This window comes from Bacidia gigantensis, assembly GCF_019456465.1.
Source record: "Bacidia gigantensis strain McMullin 20006 chromosome Unknown contig_134, whole genome shotgun sequence".
Taxonomy (NCBI): Eukaryota; Fungi; Ascomycota; class Lecanoromycetes; order Lecanorales; family Ramalinaceae; genus Bacidia; species Bacidia gigantensis.
In genome coordinates this window covers 282,739-309,133 of record NW_025408593.1, presented here as the reverse complement: position 1 = coordinate 309,133, position 26,395 = coordinate 282,739, and the positions used below count along the sequence as shown (strand labels likewise).

The following is a 26,395-nucleotide window of genomic DNA, read 5'->3' as shown; positions in this document are numbered from 1 at the left end:
TTTTGCGGAGATTCCGTAGGGCTGAAAAAGTTGTAGAAAATCTAGACGGAACGTCGAGTCTTTCTGCACGCTATATGCACCACTTTCGCTCAAAGATGCGGGCGCGTAGCATCATCAGAGCCCAGAAGCAGCTGCTCTGTTCTGAAAACTTATGTATATATAACCACGTCCCTGCATTCTTGAAAGCGACTCGACACGCCTCCACATTTTTACAGCCGGTGATCCACAAGCAATTCCCTCTTGACCGGCGATGGCAGCAGCGCCGGACACAAGCAGGAGCCGCTGCAGCAGTGTGAGTTATTACAGATCTGTAAAAAGTCCTTTTACTGAGGCATAATAGTCTAGAGCAAGCTGCGGAGCCCGAGAAGCTTGCTCAAGAGACAATCATAGAGAATCTTGCGCCCAAAGAAGCAGAGAGACTATCACAAGTTAGAAATATAGGCATCGCTGTGAGATATCGTCCTTCAAAGGAATCTGGATTGGTAATTGATATCTTCAGGCCCACATCGACAGTGGTAAAACCACCGCCACCGAGCGCGTGCTCTACTACACTGGCCGAATAAATTCTATACATGAAGTAAGAGGCAAAGACTCGGTCGGTGCAAAGATGGACTCTATGGACCTAGAGCGAGAAAAGGGCATTACAATTCAGTCAGCCGCGACTTATTGCGACTGGGTCAGAACGCAAAATGGCAAAGAGGAGAAATATCACATAAATTTAATTGATACCCCTGGGCATATTGATTTCACGATAGAGGTGGAGCGGGCGCTACGAGTACTAGACGGCGCTGTTATGATCCTATGTGCCGTATCTGGTGTACAGTCGCAGACGATCACTGTGGATCGTCAAATGAAAAGATACAACGTACCAAGGATATGCTTCGTGAACAAGATGGACCGAGCCGGTGCCAATCCATTTAAAGCAGTGGAGCAGATCAGTCACAAATTGAGGTTGCCGGCTGCAGCTGTTCAGGTACCAATTGGGGTCGAGGATCAGTTCCTGGGCGTGGTGGACATCATAAACATGAAGGCGAGCTACAGCGAGGGTCTCAAGGGTGAGACCGTCAGGATCACAGACGATATTCCAGCAGAAGTCAAGCCACTTGCCGAAGAGAAGCGGAAGCAGCTTATCGAGACCCTTGCCGACGTCGACGATGAGATTGCGGAGATCTTCTTAGACGAAAAGACTCCATCCATCGAACAGATCAAGGCGGCCATTAGACGTGCTACAATTGCGTTAAAATTTGCACCGGTGTTCATGGGCTCTGCACTCGCGGACAAGTCGGTTCAGCCAATGATCGACGGCGCCTGTGACTACCTCCCTGCACCTCAAGAAGTAGAGAATTTGGCCCTGGATCAGAGACGGAATGAAGCTCCTGTGAAGCTCATACCATATGGTTCACTACCTTTTGTCGGTCTTGCATTCAAGCTTGCCGAAAGCAGCTTTGGCCAACTCACCTACATTCGCGTATATCAAGGCTCGCTTCGTAAAGGTCTCAATGTCTACAATGCTCGAACGTCAAAGAAGGTCAAGATCCCTCGCATAGTTCGTATGCACTCCAATGACATGGAAGATGTCCTCGAGGTCGGAGCAGGCGAAGTTTGTGCCGTATTTGGCATTGAATGTGCGTCAGGCGACACATTCACAGATGGCAATCTTGGCTACACAATGACGTCTATGTTCGTCCCAGAACCGGTCATCTCCCTCTCAATAAAGCCGAAAGAAAACAAGGATCTACCCAATTTCTCCAAAGCTATGGCTCGTTTCCAACGCGAGGACCCTACTTTCCGCGTTCATTATGACGAGGAAACCGAGCAAACTATTATCAGTGGTATGGGTGAGTTGCATCTGGACATCTATGTCGAGCGTATGCGACGCGAGTATCGAGTCGGTTGCGAGGTAGGCCAGCCCCAAGTAGCCTTCCGTGAAACTCTCACCCAAAAAGTACCCTTCGACCACCTCCTCAAGAAACAGTCCGGAGGTCCCGGTGACTATGCTCGCGTTGTGGGCTGGATGGAGCCCATCGGCAATCTCGAGCAAAATAAATTCGAGTCACAAGTCACGGGCGGCCACATCGACGAAAAATACATCTTTGCTTGCGAGAAAGGATTTCTTGCCTCTTGTAAGAAAGGCCCATTGATCGGCCACAAAGTACTTGGTGCTAGCATGGTCATTAACGATGGTGCGACACATATGACCGACTCTTCGGAAATGGCATTCAAAAATGCTACGCAGCAGGCCTTCCGCATGGCATTCAAGCAAGGGAAAGCTCAGGTTCTCGAGCCGCTGATGAAGACAACTATTACGGCACCCAATGAGTTCCAAGGTAACATTGTCGGCTTACTCAACAAGCGAAATGCTACAATCAATGAAAGCGACATTGGCCCGGAGGACTTCACGCTCTACGCTGATTGCTCGCTCGTCGCCATGTTCGGGTTTAGCACCCACTTAAGAGCGGCGACTCAGGGCAAGGGCGAGTTCTCAATGGAATTCAGTCATTATGATCCTGCGCCAATGCAATTGCAGTAAGTGCTTCACAAACATGCTTTCATGAGATATACAAAGCTTGATTACTAATCATCTTGCCTACAGGAAGGAATTGATCGCCAAGTATGAGAAGGCTCAGGCTGACAGGAACAAGAAATGATCTATGATTGTCTTCACCTATCCATTTTCTACCAAAGAATCTCTACAACATGGACTTTACAAACTCCACTCCAATGCTGTACAGATGGAATGTCGCCTCGGCAATTTGCAAGCAAGTAGGCAATTTGGTAGACGCCATCACGATGCTCTAGGAGAAAGAGACCAGAACCTTATTAGGAGCTGTCCTCGGTCGCTACCAGCGAGTTGCAATAGACTCACACAGGACGAAGCTTCGTACTCCAATGCCCTGTTGTATTGTCTCGCACATCCACAGCGGCGGCCTAAACCTAAGTACTACTTTGCCAGATAGGCGCGGTCTTGTGTCTCGCGCACTATGGTATGGTAGGAAAAGTTCGTGCGCTTGCGCAGGTGCAGCCTCCTGTCAAATCTGGCTCGAGACATTGATCGACGCGCCTGTGCTCTGGAACATTTCATCGATTCGACAATCTTCAAAACACCTTCCAGAAAAATCAAGAAAGCCGAGGGAGTCGAAGCGTGTCGCATTTCAAGGTCAGATTGAATCATGATACCCTCATAGTTCAAGATTTGTCTAAATTTTCTTCGCAAGGCTATCTCATACTTCAAGATCTCCTTCCCTTGTTTGCTGTTATGTTCACTTTTGCTGCCCTCTTCCTGGAAGCAGTATCAAAAAACATGGTCATTACTCAAGCTCAAACAACTTTCGAGCTATCATCATCAGATCAGGTCTCGTATCCCCCCCGATGTATATTTCAGGGTGCAATAGAGAGTTTGTCTCACTCTTGAACGTTCCGAAGAGCCGCAAGTCACCTCTAGGTCGGCCGACTATGCGAAAGTATCTCAAAGGATGAGGTGCGGACACTGTGCAAAAGCTCTGGAGCTTTCGCACCTCAACAATTGCTTCTCGTTGATTTCTCATAGTCTCTGAACCTACACTCTCCTCGCAGCAAACATGCCATTCCCCATCCCCACCCTCCGCCTGCTCCTCCTCCTCACCACCCTCCTTACCTCTCTAACCACCAGCCTCCCCGCCTTTCAAACCATCCCCAACAACCCCTCCCTCCACCTTCCCCCCACAAACGCCAAACAACCCCACTGCGCCACCGTCGACAACCCCTCCTTCGCGCCACCCGCTCGCTTCCTCCGCGAAGACTGCACAACGGCCTTCCAGCGCTTCAACGAACAGCGCATCGCCGGCCAAACGGACGCGGATTCCAAGCGCGAATTCGTCAACGCGACAACGAAACCGTTCCGTGGGATCCCGTGGCTCAATACGCCGTATAAGTTTACGAGTGGGTCTTGCACGGTGGCGATTGTGATGAGGGAGGATTTTCGGGGCGGCGAGTTGCCGGAGGATGGCGGTGGGGCGCAGACGTTCGCGAGTAGTGATTTGAGTAGTTGGAGGAGGTTGTATGCGACGGCGGGGTTGGTGGAGGAGGAGTGTCATGGTGGAAGTGGGGCGAGGGGAGGTTGGTTGAGTGATGGTGAGTTCTCTCTGGCTCCTCTGGGTCTTCTGGGTTGCAATTGGCTGATTGGGAGTGCGATGTAGGTGATTTGAAAAGTATTGTTGTTGGCGTGTGGCCGACGCAGTCGCCAATTGATAATGATCATGTGCAGGCTGTTGGCCCGGTGCTGGGCGCTGGGGGAGGGGGTGAGGGTATTGTCATGCCGAGCAACGTGTTGTGATCAGTCATTGAGACAGTGGAGGTAGGGTTTGGTGTCCCTTGGTCACGATAGGAGATTTGCCATCCACGTGCTAAAGAGGGAGACAGAGGGAGACGGAGTGAGAAGAGGTAGCATATCTATGACGACAAGAACTGAAGCACATAATACATTATTAGCTCCTCGGCGTGGAGTCGCCGAAAAAGAGAAGTAGTCAAGCCAGAATTGAAATAATTTACCAGCACCGCGAAGTTCAAATTCAGCCTTCCTCAATGACTTAGCTTTCAGGCAATATCCCTTGGGAGGTCACAAAGTCCATTTGGTTTTCGAAACGCCAGCTTTCGCTATACCCCAGAGTTCGAAGTTTGAATTCTCAAAGAGTCTTCGTGAGATAATTGCCTGCATCAGAAATATCTCCAGAAGCAATATCGCCTTCAATGTTCGCACAGATCGACGATCTCGACCTCTCCACGCCTCTTCGATATGGGCAAGTTATCATCTGCATTCTCATCTCTGGGTGGGCGCTTCCTCTTGTTCGTCTGATTGCCTTGTCCTACATCACCAAGAGGCATGCGAATATTTTGTTCACCCTTCTTGATCGTTTCCAGCATCGCCACGATCTCCTTCAGCTTCTCTTCTCCAAGTATAGCCGTCAGCTTCTCCTGGTCGAGATTGTTGAGCATCTTCCGTGCCTCTCTACATCTGCCTTTCCATAGATTGACATCGTGATGCCACTGACCTTCGGTCTTGCGAATGAAAAGTTGATGTGGGCTTTTGGTGCGATCAATCGTTACCTCAAGGTCTTTATGATTACTCAGCTGGCCTATGATATGGCTTCGTGGGCTGTAGGCCATCACGAAATTACGCGATTCTTCATTGGAAGCAGTAGCGAATCGCTGCACCGTCATGCAATCCTCGCATTGGCGTTTGCAAATAGCTTGATCCATCGATCGTTTCCAATCCTGAGGTCGTTCGGGCTTTGGTGACACATAACTGCGCAAGTATAGAGATAGAACCTCTCGAAATAGTTGCTCGTACACCCTTTGGTCCATTCCTTCTACAAGTGGAAGAAGTCGTTGTAGGAGTGGTAGGAGCAGTGTCTCGAAACATTCCGGTCCAGATCGCCGTGCCACGTCCAAGACTAGGTCAACTAGCTGCTCTCGACTGTCCGGTAGAGAGACCTCCTCGCAAGCCGCAAGGAAATCCGTGATTAGTTGAGCTATCCTAGTGCCCCCAATCGGTTTAGAGTCAATTCGTTCATACCATGTCGAAGGTGCTTCATACTCAGTGGTACCGTTCCTGTTGTTGACTTTTTGCTTCGTTCGATTCACAAACCTAGTACAGATATCCTTGTAGAACGTCTGAATCGTTTTTATTTCTAATTTACCGCGCTTCAGAGCCTCAAAGGTCTTCTTTATCAGGGTCTCGGTAAACTCGATATTCGCAACGAGTTTCAATCCCACGGGGCGTATGCAGCCATTGAAAAATGAGTCTCCATGTTTCTCGCTGAGGGAAACCAAGATCTCAGGGTCGTTCTCCTCAACCACACATCCATTCTCCTGCACGGATGAAAACACCTCAGATAACAACCTCTGCTCAACCTCGTCTGGAGTCAATTTTGGCGGAGTTTTACTACACGAATTTGCCTTGAGGGAGTCGATGATCAAAGAAACAGCTCCTATTTTGGGTCTTATTTGAGAGACTTCGGGTCCATATGACTTCTGTGTAATAGACATGGCCGCTGTCAATTTACAGATGCTGCAAGTGGTCAACAAAAGATGAATCTCGTTATGGATACATTTCTACCTCGGGAGCCATGAATCTAGATCCTACTTGGCCAGAATCTAACCAATTTCGGCACAAATAACTGAATCTAAATCGTAGTGAGATCCGCTTACAAACTCGCCTAACAGGGCTGGTGCCTGGATATGTGATGCCGCGTCAATCAACGCCTCTATATCCTCTGGAGCCAAGTGTTTTCCTGTTTGATCCAAGTCAAATGAATGACCATGTGGGTGATTTGTGTTCAACACTCATACCTGAGGCAAGATGCAAGATGCTCCATAGCTGATTTTTACAAATTCCTTCGCTCTGTTTGTCCGATATTTTCTGTAATAAGAAGGTTATCCATGTGGCAAAATCAATTTGGTAGGTATCCATCCATATTTGAGAATCATGAACGGGGGGCGTCAAGAAGACACAGCTTCGCCGGTAAGTTTGCGATATCGGACAGTCTTCGTTGCCTGTGTAGTCGCACTCTTCGTCATCAGGGTCCTCGTCCTCGTACGAAATATCTTCGATGATGTCCTTGCGATGAGAAAAGAGGTTCTCGGCAATCATTACACCCTCTGGTGTGAAGACCTTCGTCAATGTCCATGTATCATCTTCATTGCTGTAGCTGCTGTAAGATTCTTTCATCTGGTGCTCGTAATGTGCTAAGAAGAAAGAGAAACCAATTCTTTGAACAGCATTTTGCAAATACTGAGCAATGACCCGATCTCTACCTTTCAAATGACCGATATGGAAATTTGCTTCCGAATATTGATGGTCAAGGAACCACACGAGCTGCTCTCGAGCGCGAAGACCCTCATTATCTTTCTCTTCATACTCTGGTGAGGACGAATCATCCGAATCCGACTCATCTTCAGCATCTTCTGCTGGGTTCTCCAATTTGCTTTTCCAATTCTCGATCGCTTGGTCGATCTTGATAGAAGGGTCATCCATGACAGCAGGATCGCGACATTCTTCTACAGGTCTTTCGTGGTGTACCAGATTATACGTTAGGACAAAGCGATGGCCAGATGTTACATGCTGGACAGCGTGATTCACATCCGCGTACCAGGCAAGATAGGAAAATCCAAAGGCGCTGGAGTGTTGCGTGGATAGTGTTTTCCTTTGACCGCCTTGATCCAACACAACCTCACCTCCGACATGCTGCGACGGCAGAGCAATGACAAGCGTCGCAAACATGCCAGGCGCTTTCTCCGTACTTCAAAACTCTTCAGCATGTCTCGATTAAGTTGGTCATTACTTACTCGCGATGCACCTCGAAGTGAGCGCCAGGCTCATAAAGCAGGCACTTATGCAACTCACATCTAACATTCGCGACTCCTCCGATCACGCCCAACTCCTCCACAGCCCTTCCCACCGCATGTTCGACGGTGCGCTGCCATCGCGGGTTCAGAAAGCTAATTTGAGCAGGTGATAACTCCCAAGTCTTGCGAACTGAATGGTCGACTAGAGTCTCTGGTCCTTTGCCAAATGGCGCGTCTCGACTTATGCGAGATATCTCAATCGCGTCACGTTGAGAAAGGGGAAGGCCGACTCCTCCAAGCCCTTCAATTGAAAGGCCTGGATTGACTGCGTCTGGCAGGTCACCCGAAGTGGCAAAAACGCCATCAGCGACGACTTCAAGGGCTTCTCGAAGATCGGATTTGATGCCCATGCTGGCTGAAAATGGTGAGATTATACAAGCATATCAATGGTGTTCGAGACGCGTCTGTCGCAGCAGTGAAAGAAACCGAAAATCGGCGAATTCTATCGATACCTCACCGCAAACATTCTCTGAAATGGGTGCTGGAAGGTTCAAGAGCCAAATGACACAATGAGCACAAAGCGAAAAACCTGGTCGATGGTAGAATTCGTATAGCAACTCGTTTGGACGACGCGACGCTGACGTCACCCGTAAATACACCAACCCCTGAACCCCTTTTTAAGCGATGGCACACAAAACATCACCCTTCTTCACTAAATATATCAATGTATTGATAATTTGTACAGCAGGTACCTCAGAGCCTATCCACCAACATCACACCAGCAACACCTTCTGGATTCGCGTAAATGGTGATGGTGGTAATGAGCAGACTGATGAGATTCGAGTCGGTATCACTAGCGCTGTCGATGAGGAGGACGATACGATGCAGAAGATCTGTCAGGATGGTGCGTCGGTGGGAGCGAGTGCTGCTACTTTCTTCGATGGCGCTGCTGCTGCTGCTGGTTTTCCATGCGGCGATTGTTTGCGAGCAAATGAAAAGCACGAGTCCTCGTACTTGACGATCGGATTGAGATTGTACAATACCTTTTGAATCAAAATGGGGACTTTGATAGTGTTTTTGGAGCTGTTTGAATGCAAATTGTGACCAATTATTGCCTCTTGTTCGTTCCACTTTCCTGTCAGCAGCAGTAAAACAAGTCTTCTTGATTCAGGTTGATTTGAAATTCAAAACTAGCAGGAAGAAAAGCACGACAAACCCAAGCGCAATCACAACCACAGACCAGTCGTTTTGTTCTCGAAACTTCATTCATATACATACAAAGCTCACCACCACCTCAACTCCCCTTAACGCATCTTAACTCTCAACCTTCAACCCCTCCAATCTCGCCTCAGTAGCGATGACATCCATCGCCTGTCTTACCTCCAAAACCCTCCTCGCCTCACTCAACCAATCCCAACTCAACGTCTTCGCCCACCCCTGCAACCCCGTCATCTCCCTCGCAGCCTCATCCAAATTTCCCTCCTCAAGCAACGTCTCCGTCCTCGTGAGCACGCTCTCCACATCATCCCCCACAGTCATGCCCTTCTTCTTGAACAAAACCTTCGAGAGCGCCCAGCTAGCGGCATGGCTTGCCACGCCCGCCTCGTTTGGCAGTAAGGCCGCTTTGCGGACTTCAGCCGCCACGCGACGGAACCGGTCGATTAGCTGGGCGGAGGTGGGCATGCCCTTTTGGTATGCGGTAGGGTTGATGGATGCGATGGCGGCGTTGATGACGGAGTCGTCGGCAGCGATTTCCTTCAAGGCGGCAAGTTCGTGCACGAATGGGCGAGGGCGATCTGCTCTCTCCAGGGTCGAGCGCACAGCTTCTACCGCGACTTGTAGATGCTGAGTCCTTAGATTGGCGTCGACGACGCCGTTCCACTCGCCGGTAAGCTTTTCGAGCTCGGAGACGCTCGATGAGAGGTCGGAGAGTTTGGCAAGTCTGCCGTTACGCTCATTCTCGACCTGCGAAGTTACGTCGGACAGGAACTGCTTCTTGAGTGTGAGCGCCTGCTGTAAGAGCTCGTTGCCGACGCGCTGCTCCATAACTTCTTGGGCTCGTTTCATTTCAACACTGAGGCGCTCCTGGTAGTTCTGGGACAATTTGTCTCGCTCGGACTCGAATTCATCGCGCCACTGGCCGATTTGGACCTGCTGTTCTTGCTCTATACGTTTCACGAGGTCCTTCGCCCCTTCGTCAAATTTCAAATGCATTGATTTTATCTCTTCCTCTGCTTTTTGCTGCTCGGTTTGCTTCAGATTCACAATTCTCCCACAGACATTGACCAATGCGGTCTTTGCTTTTGACATCGTCGAGTTATATATAAATGACGATCCATCATTGTTTACAACGGTGATGATATCGTTCAAAATGTTGACTAGGTCTTGAACTAGGGGCTCATTTGCATTTTTAACTTTTAGAGGATCAATGGGCTCTACAGGCATTATTCGACTGGGCTCGTTCACTTCTGGCGGGCGCGTAGATGCGATATTCGCTGTTTCTGGCTGCTTGACGGGAGCTGTTGAAGTGCTAGGTGTAGTGGTCTCTGCTGGCTTTGAAGAAGGTGCAGGAGATGCTGCTTTTACTGCTTCTTTGGCTTTCGCCGCTGCCGACTGCAGTGGTGAAGATTGCGACTCTGAAGTCTTTTTGGCACCTTCTACAGCTTTGGTCTTCTCCGCACTTGTTGCTTGTGAAGGCGTCTGCTGGGCATTCGCAGTATTGCTTTTATTGACCTGAGCCTCCTGGGAGTCGACAGCATTTGTATGCCGGCCCTTGGTTCCCGAATCGCTCGCTTTCTGGGTGTCATCTGCGACCCTCCAGGAGACGCCACTCTTGCTCGGTATGGTGACTTTGTTCCCGGCATCTAGTGTTGGGCGATTGGTGGGATTGGTAATGTTAGGGAACCGCTTTCGGTATTCACGTTCCTCGAAGTAGAGTACCGCCTCCTCGCCGAAAGGCACGTACTCCGTGAAGAAATCATGGAAATTGTCTGACAGTAGCGAGTAATAGACTCCCCCGGCATAGCTTAAGGCGCCAATAAGAACAAGATAAACAATAAAGCGTCGAAAACGACGCGGCTGTCGTGGAGGTGGAGGGGGCGGTGAGGGAGGAATTGGCGCAGAGGGAGCGCTGGTATTGGAGGGTGGAGGAGGGACAGAAGTTGGCGGGGCTGTCTGTAATTTACCACCAGGTGGTGTGGGTGGAGTTTTCGGTATACTCTCTGGGGGGATTGTCGAATTGGAAGATGGAGTTGCAGGGGAAGATGCTGTCAAGGGTACTGAGCCGGGCGGAGGTGGTTGGGCCTGAGAAGCAGTTCGACTTGAGGTCCCAGGAAGTACAACAGTGTCTGAATCATGAATGCTAGGCTTGGTGTTCGTGTCATCCTTTTTCAAGTCTGCAAAGCATCGCTAGAGACCAATTCAGCTTAGCAATCCCTTTCACGGAGCTTTCTCAAGATACCTGTGATTGATACGGAAGCCGGCGCGTCACCAGCCATTGTGGGGCGGGAGAGGCTCCAATAGGTCTCTTAATAAGTCGCCTCGACACTTGCGAGCACGGACGAAGCATTGCAGAAGGAATCTCCGCTCTGGAGGGCGCATTCGAGGAAGAACAGAGCTCAAGAAATTTCCGTGGATGATGGGCACCTGTACCTGAATGCCAAGACGACAGAAATGTGCCCCGGAATGCCCCCCTTACGGCTTAGGGTGCGCGCCGCCTTGCTCAGGGCTTTTTTAAATGAATCATATTTTCGATAAATCCGAATGGTTAAGATTATAAAATATATTTATCTCAAGCCTTTCCTAAAAAGGTTAGAAATATAATTCCTTTCAAAAAGCCCTGAGTAATGATCGTCCTCACTCCAACCTCCCTTCCATTCCCATCCTGCATCTACTCGTCCTCCTCTAATGACAACATATTCCCTCCGTGCTTCAGCGATTTTTCTTCACTTTCTAAGCATATTGTGATATCTACTAAAGCTACAAAGGCGCGTATCGCAGATGAAGCTTCTCAGTACAGTTTCTCCACTTCATCGTGACTAATGGGGCAGAATAAGTTTAATGAGCTTCGTCAGACAACGACGATGGTAGTCAGAATGTCTATTGCCGCATTTTTCTCAATCTGGTCCTCAAAATTATAGACATAGCTCTGTCCTGACCAAATGTATGTGTCTGTCGCAGGTTGATGGCGAACGAGGAAGGTTTCGGGACCCCCATCGATCATGAAAATTTCATCTCCAATCGCTCCCTTTTCGGTGAACATGCCATAGCAGCCTCCTCTGGTTGCTCCAAAGCATCCATCTTTCGAGTGATACAGGGCGATCAGAGCGTGATTGCGTGATTTAATTTCGTCGAAGAGGGCCTTCCGATCCGCAAGCGCCATAAAAGCGGAGAGATCCGGTTCATCGTCTACATACCGCTCACACGCGTTAAGGAAAGCCTCAGAGACTTCCTTTCCTTGGTGGGCCACATTTCGTGCGAGGATTCTAAGTGCGGATCTTTTGGGGTTTTCATCAGACAAAAACCGATTCGAAACCTTGCAAAGGTCAAGCGCTGCTTTGTAGGATTCTGAAATCGTCTCAATACTTCTTGTTCGTTCTTGAACTTGGTCAATTATAAAGCCACGAACCGAGAGCTTAGCCCTTGTCATCAATGACACCGCGCCTTTTAAGCGCTTCAAGTCTAATTCCATAACATTCCGCGATAAGGTTGCTGATTGGTAAGTCCTGGAAGTCTTGGAACGCTTCATATCCCAGTCAGGGTACCAAGAAGGCCAAAGCGGTCCTGGTCCAACGATAGTTACATTTTTCTTCCATGGTCTTGCGCCATTATCTTGCCCAACAATGAAAGAAACATATGTCTGCACAATTTCCTCTAAACCCCTTCCATAATCTGGCTGCAGACTTTACGCGTCATTCACGTCGTTCGCAATGCCGAGAACTCCGAAAAAGCGGTCTCGTGGGTCTGTTGTGTCGTAGGCGTAGGCCCAATCAATCAGGTTGAGCAGATTGAGATGATGTTGCAGGATAGACACTGCTGGTGTTTGCTCTGGAGACATCTGTGCGACAGTATGACCCAAAGCAAACCGAAAAAGAAGTGTCGTCGGATAAGCGAGACGCTGTCTAGAACGTCTTCATCATTAGTGCTACATGGGGATGCAAAGAGAGGTCTAAGAGGAATGACTGATGCAAAAATTGTTATGAACATTGTTAAGTCGCTTCCGTTCATTTCCCAGTCCCCGCATCTCATGATCACGTCTTGGGGCAAAACATATTCATAAATCACCTATACTCTTTGGAACCAGGCACGCCTGAGTAAGGCTCTCAACGCGACCCAGCGAGTATCGTTCTCTGATGGAAGCCCCAAATTCTGGTCCAGGAAGCAGATAATAGGTCCTCGTCTCCATACTTGATTCCCAGATCTTGCGTCACGCGTAACCCATCGAATCAATACATTCATAAAATCAGGGAGTAGCTCGCTAGAATTAGCCTCAGGTCCTAGGTAGACTGTACATTCACTACACTGGCTTAAGATCTCGCTCATAAGCCGGACTTGTTTATTCCTCTCTTCTATTGAATTCTGGTCAATACAAACAGCGTCTGCCCAGATTAGCCGATTTTCGGTAGGAAGTCGTAGGCTCACGAGAGCATCATGAAGATTCTGTGTAACACTGAGATACCCTTGTTCAAGACGCAATCCTCGACAGGAGACAGGAGGCCTTCAGCAATAGGACAGAGCCTCGTAGTCGTGATGGTTGCCGTCCAGGTCAGCTATTTCAAACGAGACGCAAATCTCCTCGTCGTAACTCCCGGGATACAGATTCAAGAGTCGGATAGTCGTTGCGTTTGGAAGCGGTTGATAGCAAGCCATTGGCTACAAGTTATAAACAGACCGCAATGAGTTACAAGTAGCACTATCCAAAGGACAAGTAGACGTCGCAGTGGCAGTACTGAGAGTCGGTGGAAGGCTGCGAAACTACAGTAAGCAGTGCATATGCGCTAGGCCAAGCATGGGAGGACGACTAGTGATATTGCACTGTGCCCTCTGCTCGCCACCTTAGTCAAAATGTGGTGGGAAGTGTTAAAGTATGCGATTGTGTAGGTTTCAAACCATCCAAAGCCCTGAATAAACACTAAGTAAACATATTTTGATGTATTGGTGAGCATATACTATTCGCTCGAAAAACTTGTCTATTGCGCTCATTATAAGGTCAACGAGGCAATCGCTACAGCATCTCCAAGTCACATCATTGTGTAATCCAACAAACGAAGGAGACTATTTTCATGATTTTCGTGCTGTTGACGGGTCTGGTCAGGTGTTTTTTGTGAATCTCAACCAACGAAAGAAGTGAATCTTAAGGCCCATTGCGGCAATATCGATCCTGTGATTTGAGCACTGTCACAAATTGACCAAGCCCAACTGCCTCAGCTTGGCGTAGCAGATATCCTCCGCACACTGTAAAGAATCATTCGCCTCAGCTCGCACTAAAGAGATACCTTATGTCAGCAGACGATCTCACAGTAAGATGGAGAGTGTTTACCTGCTAAGTTCTCCTGAATGTTTACGTAACCTTGGGTGACGCGACATTTCATACATCTCGGCGTAGGTTCAAACCATGCATTCTGCCCATTCAGTATAATCGGCGCAAAATGAGACCGTGCGTCCTGATTGACAAAAGTGAAAGCCCGCCAGGCGGCAGGCTGGGACTGCAGCACCAGATCGTTGGTCACCTGGGTGACAAAGTCTTGAAGAGTTTGCTGTCCACTACTTGCTGGTGTCCAGCCGTGCGCTCGGAAGCGGGCTGCTGGTCTTGTAGCAAGATTAGGAGCCACTACATTCTGTGAGGTGTCCAAAAAGCGGGTTTGAAGCTCGGTGTCGTAATTTGCACCTCCTGCTACAAAACGCGCGCGTCGGATGGGGTCGAAGGCAGCTGGGAAGATTGGAAGCCCTAGTTGGGTCGAACAAAGAACTGTTGAGCCAGCTACCAGATTCCTGTTGGCGGCAGCGGGTGTCGACTGGCTAACGAAGATACAGAAGGAAAAGCCGGTGCGATTTCGTTGATTTTGGTTGAGGTCGAAATGATTGTTGGTCGCAAGCTCTACGGACAGGCATTGTTGAACCAGAGCTATGCGCCTAAGTCTCAGTGCGATTCAAAAATGATGAACAAAATACAATATCACAAATGTCGTCCACTTACCTGTAGTGTTCAGGCCGTTAGGGTACGTTGGACCAACTCGAGCTCTGTCGTACACGTCAAGGTATATCTGAGCTACAAGTTCCAGTGGGGGCTCCGCAGGTATCGGATACTGAACAGCGCCATCATCCCCGAGGTTGGCTTGAGAATCCACCGACCATTGGTCTGGCACAACGACCAAAGCAGTAAACAAGGCAGTGAGTGCATCTATGAAGGTTCCCCATGCCGCAGGATTCCTCCTGGCGGCAGAATTCGGTATCTCGGCGCTCCACTCCATATAATTGGTTATACCATTCAAGAAATAGGTTGTCACCCAAGTCAAACGTCGCGCTAAGGTGACAGTTCCACCAACAAATGATGGTGTATATGCCGCATTTCCGTGCAGAGTGGTCGCGGCCGTCAACATTGCCGTGAGATTGTTGCAAAGTATGGTATATTTTGTAAGCTTTACGTCCACTACGGCCGCATCGAAATTGTTTGGCAATGGAAAGGGTTGGTTAATTAGAACCCGAAAATTGTTGTATGTCGGTGCATTTCCGGTTGCTTGTAAAGTGCCCGCCATTTTGGGAAGACCTCTATTTGTGATGTTCAGCTAGATCAGGGTATGCAAAGTCGAGATGATACTTGATAATTTTCGAGACGCTGACGCCCAGGTCTTTTTATCCGCCATGAAGACGTCAACAGCTTGGCCAAATCGGGCATTAGGTGCAATTTCGCCACGTCAGTGAGCCACAATGAAGAATGGGGAGCTGAAACACCGTAGTCAAGACCGTATCCTGTGCAACTCAGCCAGCCACATTCTGTTCTAGATCGACCTAGTTTCGCCGAAAAAGAACCCATGAAGAACAGAATGAGCCGATATAGTGAGATTTAGAGATACGATGTGGTAAGTGAGGGCAGATAGCGGATTTCATAAGCGAATCATGCATGTGCCCCGCGTTGATTCGGCCTCTCACAGCTACAGCCACACCTCCTTCGCCTACAGAGCAGTCGCTATATTGGTGGCTTGTCTGGTAGCCAGCTGAATCCTCGTATGTCTATAAGAAATTCTGATCAACTCGTGACTGACTTTTTGGTGGCGTTGATGGCTGCACCGGAAAGGAACGTCTTCCCCACAGAACAAGATTCTAGAAGGGAGCAGAAAAGCAGAGGCGTGCTCATAAAAGTACCGTCCAGACTTTTGCAAGGCCCGCGACTGTGAATATATCGTATTTCGAACGCTTCAAGTCTGCCAATAACCATTAGTCACACAAGCTTGTCACCTCTATAACATTTGTGCACCTCAAGCTTCCGGCACATTCGCATACACATTCAATTGAATTGGACGCCCATAGAAACTGAGTATCACATCAACTGCCTCAATTATGTCGGACTCTCCTGACTTAAGTAAATCCATCATTCACACACCTTGTGACCTCGACAGTGACTCACCGCTTCTGCTAGGCTACGCAAATCTCCTCCGACTCCGGACCTTACCAAAGGACAAGAGAGCTCAGGGAATTCAACAGATCCAGCAGAAGGCCAAGACCATCCAGTCAAATTGCAAGCCCGCACCACCACCAATGGAACCCTCAAATTATCTGACGGCTCTTGCCAACCTGGACGTCAAGAAACCCGATGCTTTCCAAAATTTCATCCGGGATACCCAAGCACAGGACCCTGAAAGCTCGCCGAAGCCTATACCACTAGGTACTCGTGAGGGCATACAATACTTCCTTCTAAGTAGCGAGTCTACTGTCCAACAGGACATCAGGTAAGCATCATCATCTCCTCTGACCCCATTCTTTCAAATTGATGGCGCTTTCGTAGCAACCCTCCGAAGACGGGCGATATCTACTACAGCATGTCCGAGTACACATCCCTCAGCATCCCGCAATACAAGCCCCTAGCGACGGATCTCGTCTACGGTTTCGGTCTCGGCCAGCTCTACTATCGCCCCGTCACCACCTCCCCTGCAACTTGGGACAATCTCACCGACAGTGGCTTCTTCGTGATCTGCAGCGCGACGGACAAGTCCCTGTGGGCGGCATTCAATTTCAATCCCATCACAGAATTGGGTTATGTCAGGCCCTTGAAGCCCGAGAACGGAGATCCGTATGGCAAACTACCGCCTGGTAAACCGGATGATCAATCGAGCGTAGTGATTGGGCTGCAGAAGCTTTATGGGAAAGACTGGACCACGAAGAAGCCATTTAGCCTGGATGGAGTCGATCCTTTTAAGAATAATGTAGGCAGTGGAACGGAGATCGCGGCGAAACTGACTGCGAAACCTGTGTTGGTCGCGGATGTGGTGAGGGCTATTGGTGGTGGTGCCGTGGGTGCTTAAACTCCTAGTAGCCTTTCCTCGTTGGGCCAATCCGAATATGTTTCCATTTCCCTTGATCATTTTCTGAAGCATGGGCATTAAGGGCCGTCTCGCAGGTTCGTCAAGTTTTCACTCTAGTACATGGTAATATGTTACAGACCGATGTCAAATAATTTGAAGGTCCTGATTTGGAGCTTCTCATTGAAGTAGAGGCGTGAAAAGCTTCACCGGGTATTTTCATAGATTTATAAGAGGTTGCGGGCAGATAAAGCATTGCAGAAGGAATCTCCGCTCTGGAGGGTGCATTCGAGGAAGAACGGGGCTCAAGAAATTTCCGTGGATGGTGGGCTGTACCTGAATGCCAAGAAGATAGCGTCACTCTCGCTTCCGAGGTTTAACCGACGAGGCTATCGCTTCACTTGTAGACCGAGGACCCTGCGGACGTTCCTGTGAACACAATGATAAGGCACTCTCTGCAAGACGCGCCGTAGATGTGAAACTCGCGGGCAGTCGCTTCTGGTTCACTCTCCATTCATGCGCTATACTTTGGCTGTCCTTGCCTGCCAGCCTTCTTGCACCAAGAATCCCCCGCTTGCTCTCAGGATAACTCATCCACCCCTTTTCAGCCTTTGTCCCTGAGTCCTTGGTACCTCTGTACCAGAATAAAACTTTGTCGTGAAGTTTTTCTCCAATTCTGTATTCGGCGAGCGATACATTTTGCCCTAAATCGGATCCCATGTTGGCAATCTCTGCCTATAGTCTCTCAGAAGCTTCGATAGCTGAATCGCTGGAATTGGAATGCTTATGAGTATGTTGACTTTCGTGAAGACAACTACTATGCTAAAGGCAGCTCGAAGCTGAGGCAAAAGTTGATATATCATGGCGAAAGAGCGAGGTTTGGCATTGCTGTACCAACCAGAGGAAGGTATATCCGTAATTGCCGAGTGAGTCGAGCTCTTCAAATCACAAACGGCTTCTTATAGTCACATGCAGTGTGGTATTGGTCCATGGCCTTTTTGGCGACAGATTTGGTACCTGGACCAAAGATTTAAAGCATCCTGCGAAACCAGATATCATACACGCGACCCATTTGCCTGACCCTGCAAGCTCAAACCCTAGTAAAAGGCAGTCTTTCTTAAAGAAATTCGTTTCGAAGTCACGGTCCCCTTCAAGACTGCACGATGAGGGAGGGTCAGGAAATACCGCTGGAATTGATACTGAGGCATATCGCAAGCAGATCTTCTGGCCGAAAGATTTACTTCCCGTAGAGCTTCCCAATGTTCGTATCTTTACTTGGGGATATGATGTTGACATAGATCATGCGTTTGCGGGTGCATCTACAGCCACTGTCTTCCAGCATGCGGCGAATCTCCTTTCAGCTCTCACAGATGTTAGAATTTCCCCTGACACGGAGACGAGGCCGATATTCTGGATTGCACATTCGCTTGGGGGTGTGGTCGTTAAAGATGTAAGTTTATCGGCTTTCCTCCTGCCGCTGACGTTCCGAGATTAATATCGCGAGCTATAAAGGCAATCAATCAGTCGCTGCATGCTCGGACTCATCTCAAGACAATAGCATTGGCTACTTATGGGATCTGCTTCTTAGGCACCCCACATCGAGGCTCGTCCACTGCTTCACTGGGCGAAAGTGTTTATAGAATCTCTAAATGTTGGGGAAAGTCCCCAAATCTTAGCGTTTTGCAGGCCCTGAAATATGATGCTGAGACCTTGGACCGTGTTCAAAGTGCCTTTATGCTCACTCTCGCTGATGAACGCTGTAATATCACAATTCGTTCCTTCCGTGAGGCGGAAAAGACTCATGGATTTACTGTCTGTCTACTGCATTCAATAGTATTGTGTGTACTCGCTCACTTGGTTTGCAGATCGTTGACCGCTTTTCGTCTATTATAGGTCATCCACTGGAGATCGTTAGCGATATATCAACTGACCATTCCAATATGACCAAATTCAGCAGCCTAGAAGACCCTGGCTTCATCGATGTTTACAAAACGCTGCTTCGGTGGATATTGGATATACAAAAACAAGTAATCCACTGTTAGTACAACTTTGCTACCGGTTTCTAAGGTCTCTAGTTGAAATTTGCTTGTAATATTCAGTCCTGACACGAGAGGGTAGCTAAACCCGAGGCGGTGATTGATGAGCAAAGTTCGAGCCACCCTTATGAAAATACTTTTAGGCTACTGCTAATAATTTTGGCAGGGCTCCTGCAGAGCTTGGACAGCCAAAAACGGTGGGAACGCATCCAGCAAATCGATGATGCGTACAAGGGGACTTGTTCCTGGATTTTTGACCCTGATCTTCCATTTCAGAAGTGGCTCTGTCAAAGTACAATTGAGAACAGTCCCTTTTTCTGGATTCAAGGCAGGCCAGGCTCCGGTAAATCTACTTTGATGAAAAAAGTACTTATAGATTCAAGGACGCAGGAATACCTTTCCCTGTGTTCCTCCAGGAAATGGAACTTGATCCCATTTTTCTTCCATGATCGCGGATCTCGGGTTCAGAAATCAATTAACGGTCTCCTTCAAGATATTCTCTATGGTCTCCTCGACGCTGACAAGTCACTTTCGAGGTTCATAAAGGATCCAGTGATACGAAAGGCATTTTTAAGAGCGGTAGTTCAAACGGACAGCACGCACAATGCAATGCTGGATTTCAGCTCCGTTGTTAAGGCCCATGAATGGTCGACCAAAGGTCTCGCAGATATATTGAAAGCACTCCTGTCGCAAGATGAGGTGGAATTGAATGTGCTGTTCTTTATTGATGCCCTTGACGAACATTCAGGGAATCACCGAAATCTATTGAGTACTATCAATTCTTGTCTTGTGGAACGTTCATCACCAAAGGTGAAAGTGAAGCTTTGTGTTGCAAGTCGTGCAGAACCCATTTTCCGCATTGCTTTCCAAGATGTCCCGACTCTAGAGGTCCATCTCTATACGAAAGGTGACATACGGCTGTACGCGCATGAACAGATCAGGCTCTACCTGAACGAAGAGGACGGTGCACGGGATGCTGAGAAACTCGACGCCCTTACAACAGAAATCACGGATAAAGCGAGTGGTATGTTCATATGGGTGCGTATAGTGGTGGAAGAGCTTATCGAAAGACTCATCGATGGCTACACAGTGGTGCAACTGCGTGAAATTCTGTTGGAAATACCGGAAGAACTTCAGGATCTGTATCGTCGCGTTCTCTCCAGAATAAAGCCACAATATGCACTCCATTGCTACGTTCTCTTCCAGATCTTTCTCTGTATGGAGGAACGAGGGATCACAGCTCAAACAATACTCACTGTGACTGAAGTCGTCGTGCATCACAAGTACGAATCAATACCAGCGCAGGCGCAATCAAGAAAATTAGCAAGCTATTCTGGGGGCCTGATAGAGCTTGTGAAGAACTCCAGCAAGCCCCAACTCATTCATCAGACCGTCAGAACCTTCTTAAAGGACTCTCACAGTGCGTGTCACATGGTGCCCCAAATTTCAGAACCGTTGCAAGATGGGATGGCTTATCTTACAGCATTCTGTGTACATGTTGCGGTCCGAGAGAGGCTTCATATAGCCGAAGACAATGGACATCGTCTTTTATGTCTTTTCAATTATGCAGCTGAGACCGAGACAATGCAGTCAGAGGACTTAGTGAAAATGTTAGATCGTCTGTCGACTGAACCAGATTGTTCTGACGAATTAAAGCCGATTTTCGCTAATGCCATTGACTATACGATAGATGGGCTTCATGTGATCCAAGAAATTGCCAGTAATGGAGGTCTCATGGCTTATCACGAAGAACACCCCTGGCTCAGTCAAGGACTCAGCCTAAATAGCAAGTTATTTCCAGAAAGCCAATCATCACTACCCAGAGAGCATACCACACTCTTAAGACCTTACGACATTTTGTCGGCTGCAATATCTAGTGGTGTCTTGCCCTACGCCGAGAACAAACTCAGTAGTGGCCTGCTACCGACCACCATGATGAATCGAGCTCCGCTGCTGCACTACGCGGTAACATCGTCATTCATCACCTGGCAGTATGTTAGCTCTGGATACTACGAAAGAAGAACTGCGACTGCGGCAACGTTGATTAGACTTTGCATAAGTCAAGGCGCAGATCCTAACACTCAATATAATGGTATGGCGGCCTTGGGATTCCTTGTAAGTCTCCGACCAACATCCATGGGGAGACCTATTTCCATCGCCAATTGGACTTCTATATTCAAGACTATGACAGCTCTACTCGAAGCTGGGGCTGACCCAAACGAGATGATCTTGAGTGGGGGAAGATTCCAGAGATCTCTTCTTAGCTATGTTCTCAGGCTAGCTTCAACCTCAGATGACAACGCCTTAGAAATGGTCAGAACCCTACTGGAACATGGTGCCAATACCAATCTAGCTGATGCAGACGGCTTCAGGCCTCTATTCTTTGCGCTTGATCGAGTGCATATTAAAGCCGCCAAACTTCTCTTGGAATTTGGAGCAGATCCAGGCGACCTTGGGAATGGAAGAGTTGCCAATACTGAAAAGTATCTGGTGGTATAAAAGACAGATGAGCACCTCAAGCAGCTCAAGAAGGCCCAACTATAACCTTCAGATGATCTCGACCACCATAGCCAGCATGAAGATGATGGCTCGTGATTACCCCAACTGTAAGCCAGTATACGAAGCACTTGTCAAGGATGTTTTGGATGTTCCAAATTGCACTTTGATTCACAACACTTTTCTTGGGCCCTCTTCCCAACGTTTACTAATTTACCCTGAGCCCCTGATGACCTTTTCCGCCGACTTTGTCAATCGGGGGTCGATCATTTCGATATTTCCCCCATATATATTGTCTCATAACGGCACATAAAGAGAAAAGAATTGTTACATGGGCTCGGTGACGATCATCTTGATCCTTGTATTTTTAGTCCAGGCAATGGCCGGGGCTTTGTCCGCCAACATTGCGTCTGATGATATTGGCCTCATATCTTCAACGCAATGTGGGATTTGGGAGTTCAATGTAGATGCCGGCATTGAAGCTGCTGATTTAGCCGATCTGAGCAACCATAGGAAGGAAGTACGAGCAGGTCAATACGCTCGAACTTGCTATGAGCCTAGTGGGGACCCTGGCGCGTTCTCATGTGGGCTCTTCTACAACCAGAGCATTGCCTTCACAACGAAGACGCACCAGAAATGCCCCTTCTCTTCGCCAAATCTCTGCCTCGAGGGGGCATACTCTGCCATTACCTTTGAGACAGGCCTGGTCGACGCAAGCGTTATTGGTATCAATGCGAGGCCGACCCACAAGTTCAAACGAAGCACTACATGCTCTCCTCTTAACATGTCACAGGAGTTTATCTCCAGAGTGTCTGAAGCGAACGACACAAGATATCGTTACTACTATGGTGGCAAAGACGAAGGAAACTCTACTTTTGAAACTGTGGGCCAGCCATTTGACTGGCTTGTCCCGGTCTACACTGTCAGGTATGTCTTGCAATCATTTGCAGATCCTGCATGCAGAGCTTCAGGCTGAATCAAATAGCACGTATTTTTCATCGCTCTACCCTGGCGAAGACTACTGGCATCCAATACCAGAGCTTGCTCGGCCGGAAGATACCACCCTCACAATCATGTTCATTTCAAGCGCGCACATCTATTACACCAAACCAAATTTGGATCCGATCTTCCACGCCGAGGAACCGAAGCAAGTGGGAGGACTCCAGGGAACATATTACTTCAACTCAGACCCGCGAGCAAGGCCGATGGCTTGCGTCGATAAGACCGAACTATGCTCTCCGGACGGCAAGCGTTGCTGGTCAATGACATCACCAGTCCCAAATGGAGTTCCATCGTCAAACGCCTATTGGCTCATGAAATGGGCACTGGAAAACTCGAATAGCTACGATTCAATAAAATGGCGTTTAGGCAATGCACTCCTGGCCCAAGAGAAGATCAGTCAATTCGTCTCACGACCGCTCAGCCCAGTGCAGTGGCAGCTAGAAGTAAGCCAGCTGTTCGCCACATCCCTGGCGCGAAGTCAATTTGACGTGTTAGGGATTGGGATTGGAGAAGATAGGGAGAAGCCTGGATACGTCGAGTTGACGCCGGCCGAAGCCAGAGGTCATCTTTGCGGACTCGTTAAAGTCAAAATGACGGGTGCAATCAATGTCCACCTCGGGTGGTTCCTTCTTATTTTCGCGCTTTTATTCCTTATTTTCTTCTTGACATGGAAACCAAAGACTGTTGGCTGGAAAGCTCCTGAAAGAGGCTACGGGGGTCAGCGAGAAGCTATCATGATTGACTATATCATCGAGCGCGTTTCGGAACTTTCGGTATGGCTTCTAGGATTTGCAAAGGAGAAGTATCGGAATTGGAAAGCTTCGAAGCAGCATGGAAATCAACCAACTGATCCTGATGCCGAACATGTTGATAATGGCTCAGAACACAACGATGGACCAGAAGATCACGATTAGTCTCCTTGAACCAATCTGGATGGTGTTAGGGCGTTATGAGATCTTTAAAACGTGCGGTCGTGTCAACACTATCCACATTATGATGCTCAGAACATTAGACGACTTTGGGAGTTGTACGAACTACTATCTGGAATATCCGGTTTTTTTCGAATAATAGGCATTCCTTGCGTAAATCGCTCGACAAGTCAACGGGCACATTGGTCAATGCGCCGAAGAACTAGCAGAGAAATCAACAACTGTTTGATACCGTACGACGTGGTTCACCAGTTCGCGCCCTTGTACGGGCCTGAGTCTGCTTGTTGAAGTGTTCGATCCGATTTACGACAAGTTTATTGGTTGTCCAACCATTCTCACTGACAAAGATGCTTTAGTCGGGTGGAAAGGGGCTGTTTCGGCACCAAGATGCCAAATGATTTCGGCCCTTTACAATAATGAATGGTGAGATCGCCCACCCTTGAGAATTGACGGCCCGAATAACCGAAACCCATCCTCAATTGCCAGGCTGAGCCAGTGGAATATTGCCAGCTTTGTCTGACCCTGTAACGACAGTGGTGGTTGTAAAATGATCCATTCAAAAGCCGGTCTTGTCAAAGCTGTAAATACCCTTAAGCATAATCTCATGTTTGTTTGTCTAATTGCGTACAAGATCAAACCATCCTTGAATCACCTCAAGTTCCTCGCACAAGGGTCTTCGGTAATCATGTTTACGAGAATACGGTGTCCGGAGCTCTGGCTATCGTTCAATAAACTTTGCAGTCCAGCTCTTTCAGACCGGTGACGCGTAGGGGGCGCGTCGTCGTCGATTGGCCATGTCTACCACAGCAGTAATCCTGAAGGGATATACTTGAATACTTAGTTTAAAAGGCCCTCTGAACAATACCATGTCTTTCTAGATTTGTTAACCCCGGTGTTTTGAGAATACGATCGTGTTGTGAAGTCCGGCCGTGTTTTCGGCGAGCCAAGGTAGTAAAATCAAGAGATTAGATCTCAGCAACGCGTCTAATAAGTGGTGGATAGTTGAAATGTAGAGCCTGAATGGCTAAAATGACTTGAGATTCATTAGAAGTTTTTAACCATGTTTCTAGGTACATTCGTCGTATTGTGAATGGGTAGAGCCCGTTACATACGTCCTAGCACCGAGAGACATTACTAGTCTAACCATATTTAGAATAGTCACATTACTCGAGGGTCCAACCTCGTCGCTTCACTTTCTTCCAGCTCACAGCTTCTGTAGAAAGACTCGGACTCGGCTACCAAGTCCTTCGTACTTCTCAAGAGGACTCCAGATTCACTCAAATTTCACTCCTGCAATCCCTGAAAGATTTGGCTTGCCGTCGCAATGTGGGGTGACGACCGTTACGGCCATCACCGTGCCGGCAGGAACGGAAGCGAAGGCAGATTCAAAGACAAGTTCGGCACAATCTATACGGTTGTTAGTACTCGCAACGGCGGAAAGCAGTATCTGTTGTCAGATGAATTCGGGATGGGGGAACACCATGAACGCTGGGTCCAACAGGGTGATATAAAAAGATTGGGGCTACGTCCTGCTTGAAGGAGGACGTTACAGAAGGCTTGAAAGCGATCCCAAGACTTCGTGTGAACCTTGACGAGGGATACGACAAATATCCGTGGGCTGGATTGCGAGGATGTTCATTCAGCTACTGTTGGCGTTGACATGAAGAGGGCGCAACGGTGAGGCCGACACGATACAGCAGAACGACAGATCAAAGACTCTCTTAAATGGAGAGCTGAATGATGGCTGTTATCGAGTCGCGCTGTCCAAGACCGTCCTCCGGCGCCCTATCGCGTCTGTCTGAGACATCTGACGGATCTCATGCCTGAATCCCTTGGTCGGGGGAGGAGTAGGGGAAACGATTGAAGAAAACTTATATCATTCATGACCGTCAGGCTTTGATAGGGGCAAGTCAACAGAATTCACCTGCAGATTACATGGGCTTGTGGCAACGGCCCCAGGAGACGCCTTCCGAGACGAACCTAAATCGGCGCAAGGTTTGACAAGCGCAGATTAGATGTGTGAATGGTCGTCAATGATGTTTCCCAACCTCCACGCTGCGTTTCAAATACAATCAAGGAATGAAGATGTCGTGGTGCTATTCGATTGAGAAGATAATTCTGAATCCCTACAATAAGAACGAAGACTGTTCTATTATTCTGGGTATGGGAGTGTCAATTTCAAGGAGTCATTGGACGGCTCATTCGCAGTTGATCATGGAAACATAGAATTGTATGTTTAGGACTTTCATTTGCCAAGCAGGATCACTATCTATCACGCTAGCTCAAGCAAAACTTGGACGAAACGGATTCTTCTCGGTCCCGAATAGATTCCAAGTCATCTACGTTCGAAAAGCGAAAACAAACTCATTCTCCGATCTCTGGGCATCAAATTGCGAGCCCCTGACCCTTAATAATCTTCTTTGGCTGTCACGAGGAATACTTACAATATAATTTGCTTGATCGTATCCATCATTAGTGAACGTGGCCCCTTCTAGCGGCATGATCCCGCCAGATCGAGCTTGTGCCTTTAGGACCTCGCAAAAGATTGACACCTGTTTGGTGATTTGAGGGACTAAGCCTATGAGGTTAGTCAAGCTGAATACTTGATTCTGATGATGATGTCTCTGCTATACATGAATATACAAAGCAGGCGTCAAGTATGGTCTCATGGGAAACCTGGAATTCTTATTCATCAAGCGTTTTGCGGCTGCCGGTCGGTAGACATCCATTCTCTTAATCCGAATGCTTACAATCCTAAGCCCGTGACCATCGTCCCTGCCGATCTTTTGTATCATGATTGAATTTTATGAGTGTTTAATGTCCATAGAATTCGTTTCGTATTGTCATGTCAAAGAAAATCAATCATTGCTTCATGTTGCTCCATTCAGCGGTGGAGATGTTAAGTGGGAGTCTTGGGACGAGTTTCATCTACATTTCCAATTTTCAGTACATGAAGTCCTTCACTCTCAACATGCTATACTTTCATGAATGATGAGAACAAATATGTAGAGCAGCAGACTGGTACAGAAGGAAATACTGGAAGAGAAAGCAAATATGACCGAAGTTGACCAGCCTCAAACACATAGAAGCAGAT

At 48.2% G+C, this 26,395-nt stretch overlaps 7 protein-coding genes across 7 annotated transcripts; 4 read left to right on the top strand and 3 right to left on the bottom strand.

Moving 5' to 3' along the window:
* Nucleotides 1–95: 95 nt before the first annotated feature.
* On the top strand, nucleotides 96–2,648 carry MEF1 (Elongation factor G, mitochondrial; the record flags this gene model as incomplete). The annotated part of the gene is made up of 4 exons (XM_044810355.1): nucleotides 96–292; nucleotides 341–449; nucleotides 500–2,526; nucleotides 2,594–2,648. The coding sequence occupies 4 exons, from the start codon at nucleotides 96–98 to the stop codon at nucleotides 2,646–2,648; spliced, it is 2,388 nt and encodes a 795-aa protein (XP_044672329.1).
* Nucleotides 2,649–4,722: 2,074 nt separating this feature from the next.
* KY384_001828 (uncharacterized protein) lies at nucleotides 4,723–6,024 on the bottom strand (the record flags this gene model as incomplete). Its single annotated transcript, XM_044810354.1, has 1 exon — nucleotides 4,723–6,024. The coding sequence occupies one exon, from the start codon at nucleotides 6,022–6,024 to the stop codon at nucleotides 4,723–4,725; it is 1,302 nt and encodes a 433-aa protein (XP_044672328.1).
* A 108-nt stretch (nucleotides 6,025–6,132) lies between these two features.
* KY384_001827 (uncharacterized protein) lies at nucleotides 6,133–7,733 on the bottom strand (the record flags this gene model as incomplete). The annotated part of the gene is made up of 3 exons (XM_044810353.1): nucleotides 6,133–6,269; nucleotides 6,328–7,277; nucleotides 7,324–7,733. The coding sequence occupies 3 exons, from the start codon at nucleotides 7,731–7,733 to the stop codon at nucleotides 6,133–6,135; spliced, it is 1,497 nt and encodes a 498-aa protein (XP_044672327.1).
* A 904-nt stretch (nucleotides 7,734–8,637) lies between these two features.
* On the bottom strand, nucleotides 8,638–15,077 carry KY384_001826 (uncharacterized protein; the record flags this gene model as incomplete). The annotated part of the gene is made up of 4 exons (XM_044810352.1): nucleotides 8,638–10,731; nucleotides 11,405–11,985; nucleotides 13,862–14,446; nucleotides 14,519–15,077. The coding sequence occupies 4 exons, from the start codon at nucleotides 15,075–15,077 to the stop codon at nucleotides 8,638–8,640; spliced, it is 3,819 nt and encodes a 1,272-aa protein (XP_044672326.1).
* Nucleotides 15,078–15,879: 802 nt separating this feature from the next.
* Nucleotides 15,880–16,841, top strand: KY384_001825 (uncharacterized protein; the record flags this gene model as incomplete). The annotated part of the gene is made up of 2 exons (XM_044810351.1): nucleotides 15,880–16,268; nucleotides 16,325–16,841. The coding sequence occupies 2 exons, from the start codon at nucleotides 15,880–15,882 to the stop codon at nucleotides 16,839–16,841; spliced, it is 906 nt and encodes a 301-aa protein (XP_044672325.1).
* Nucleotides 16,842–18,778: 1,937 nt separating this feature from the next.
* KY384_001824 (uncharacterized protein) lies at nucleotides 18,779–21,373 on the top strand (the record flags this gene model as incomplete). The annotated part of the gene is made up of 2 exons (XM_044810350.1): nucleotides 18,779–18,875; nucleotides 19,041–21,373. The coding sequence occupies 2 exons, from the start codon at nucleotides 18,779–18,781 to the stop codon at nucleotides 21,371–21,373; spliced, it is 2,430 nt and encodes an 809-aa protein (XP_044672324.1).
* Nucleotides 21,374–21,749: 376 nt separating this feature from the next.
* KY384_001823 (uncharacterized protein) lies at nucleotides 21,750–23,286 on the top strand (the record flags this gene model as incomplete). Its single annotated transcript, XM_044810349.1, has 2 exons — nucleotides 21,750–22,297; nucleotides 22,356–23,286. The coding sequence occupies 2 exons, from the start codon at nucleotides 21,750–21,752 to the stop codon at nucleotides 23,284–23,286; spliced, it is 1,479 nt and encodes a 492-aa protein (XP_044672323.1).
* Between the last annotated feature and the right edge of the window lie 3,109 nt (nucleotides 23,287–26,395).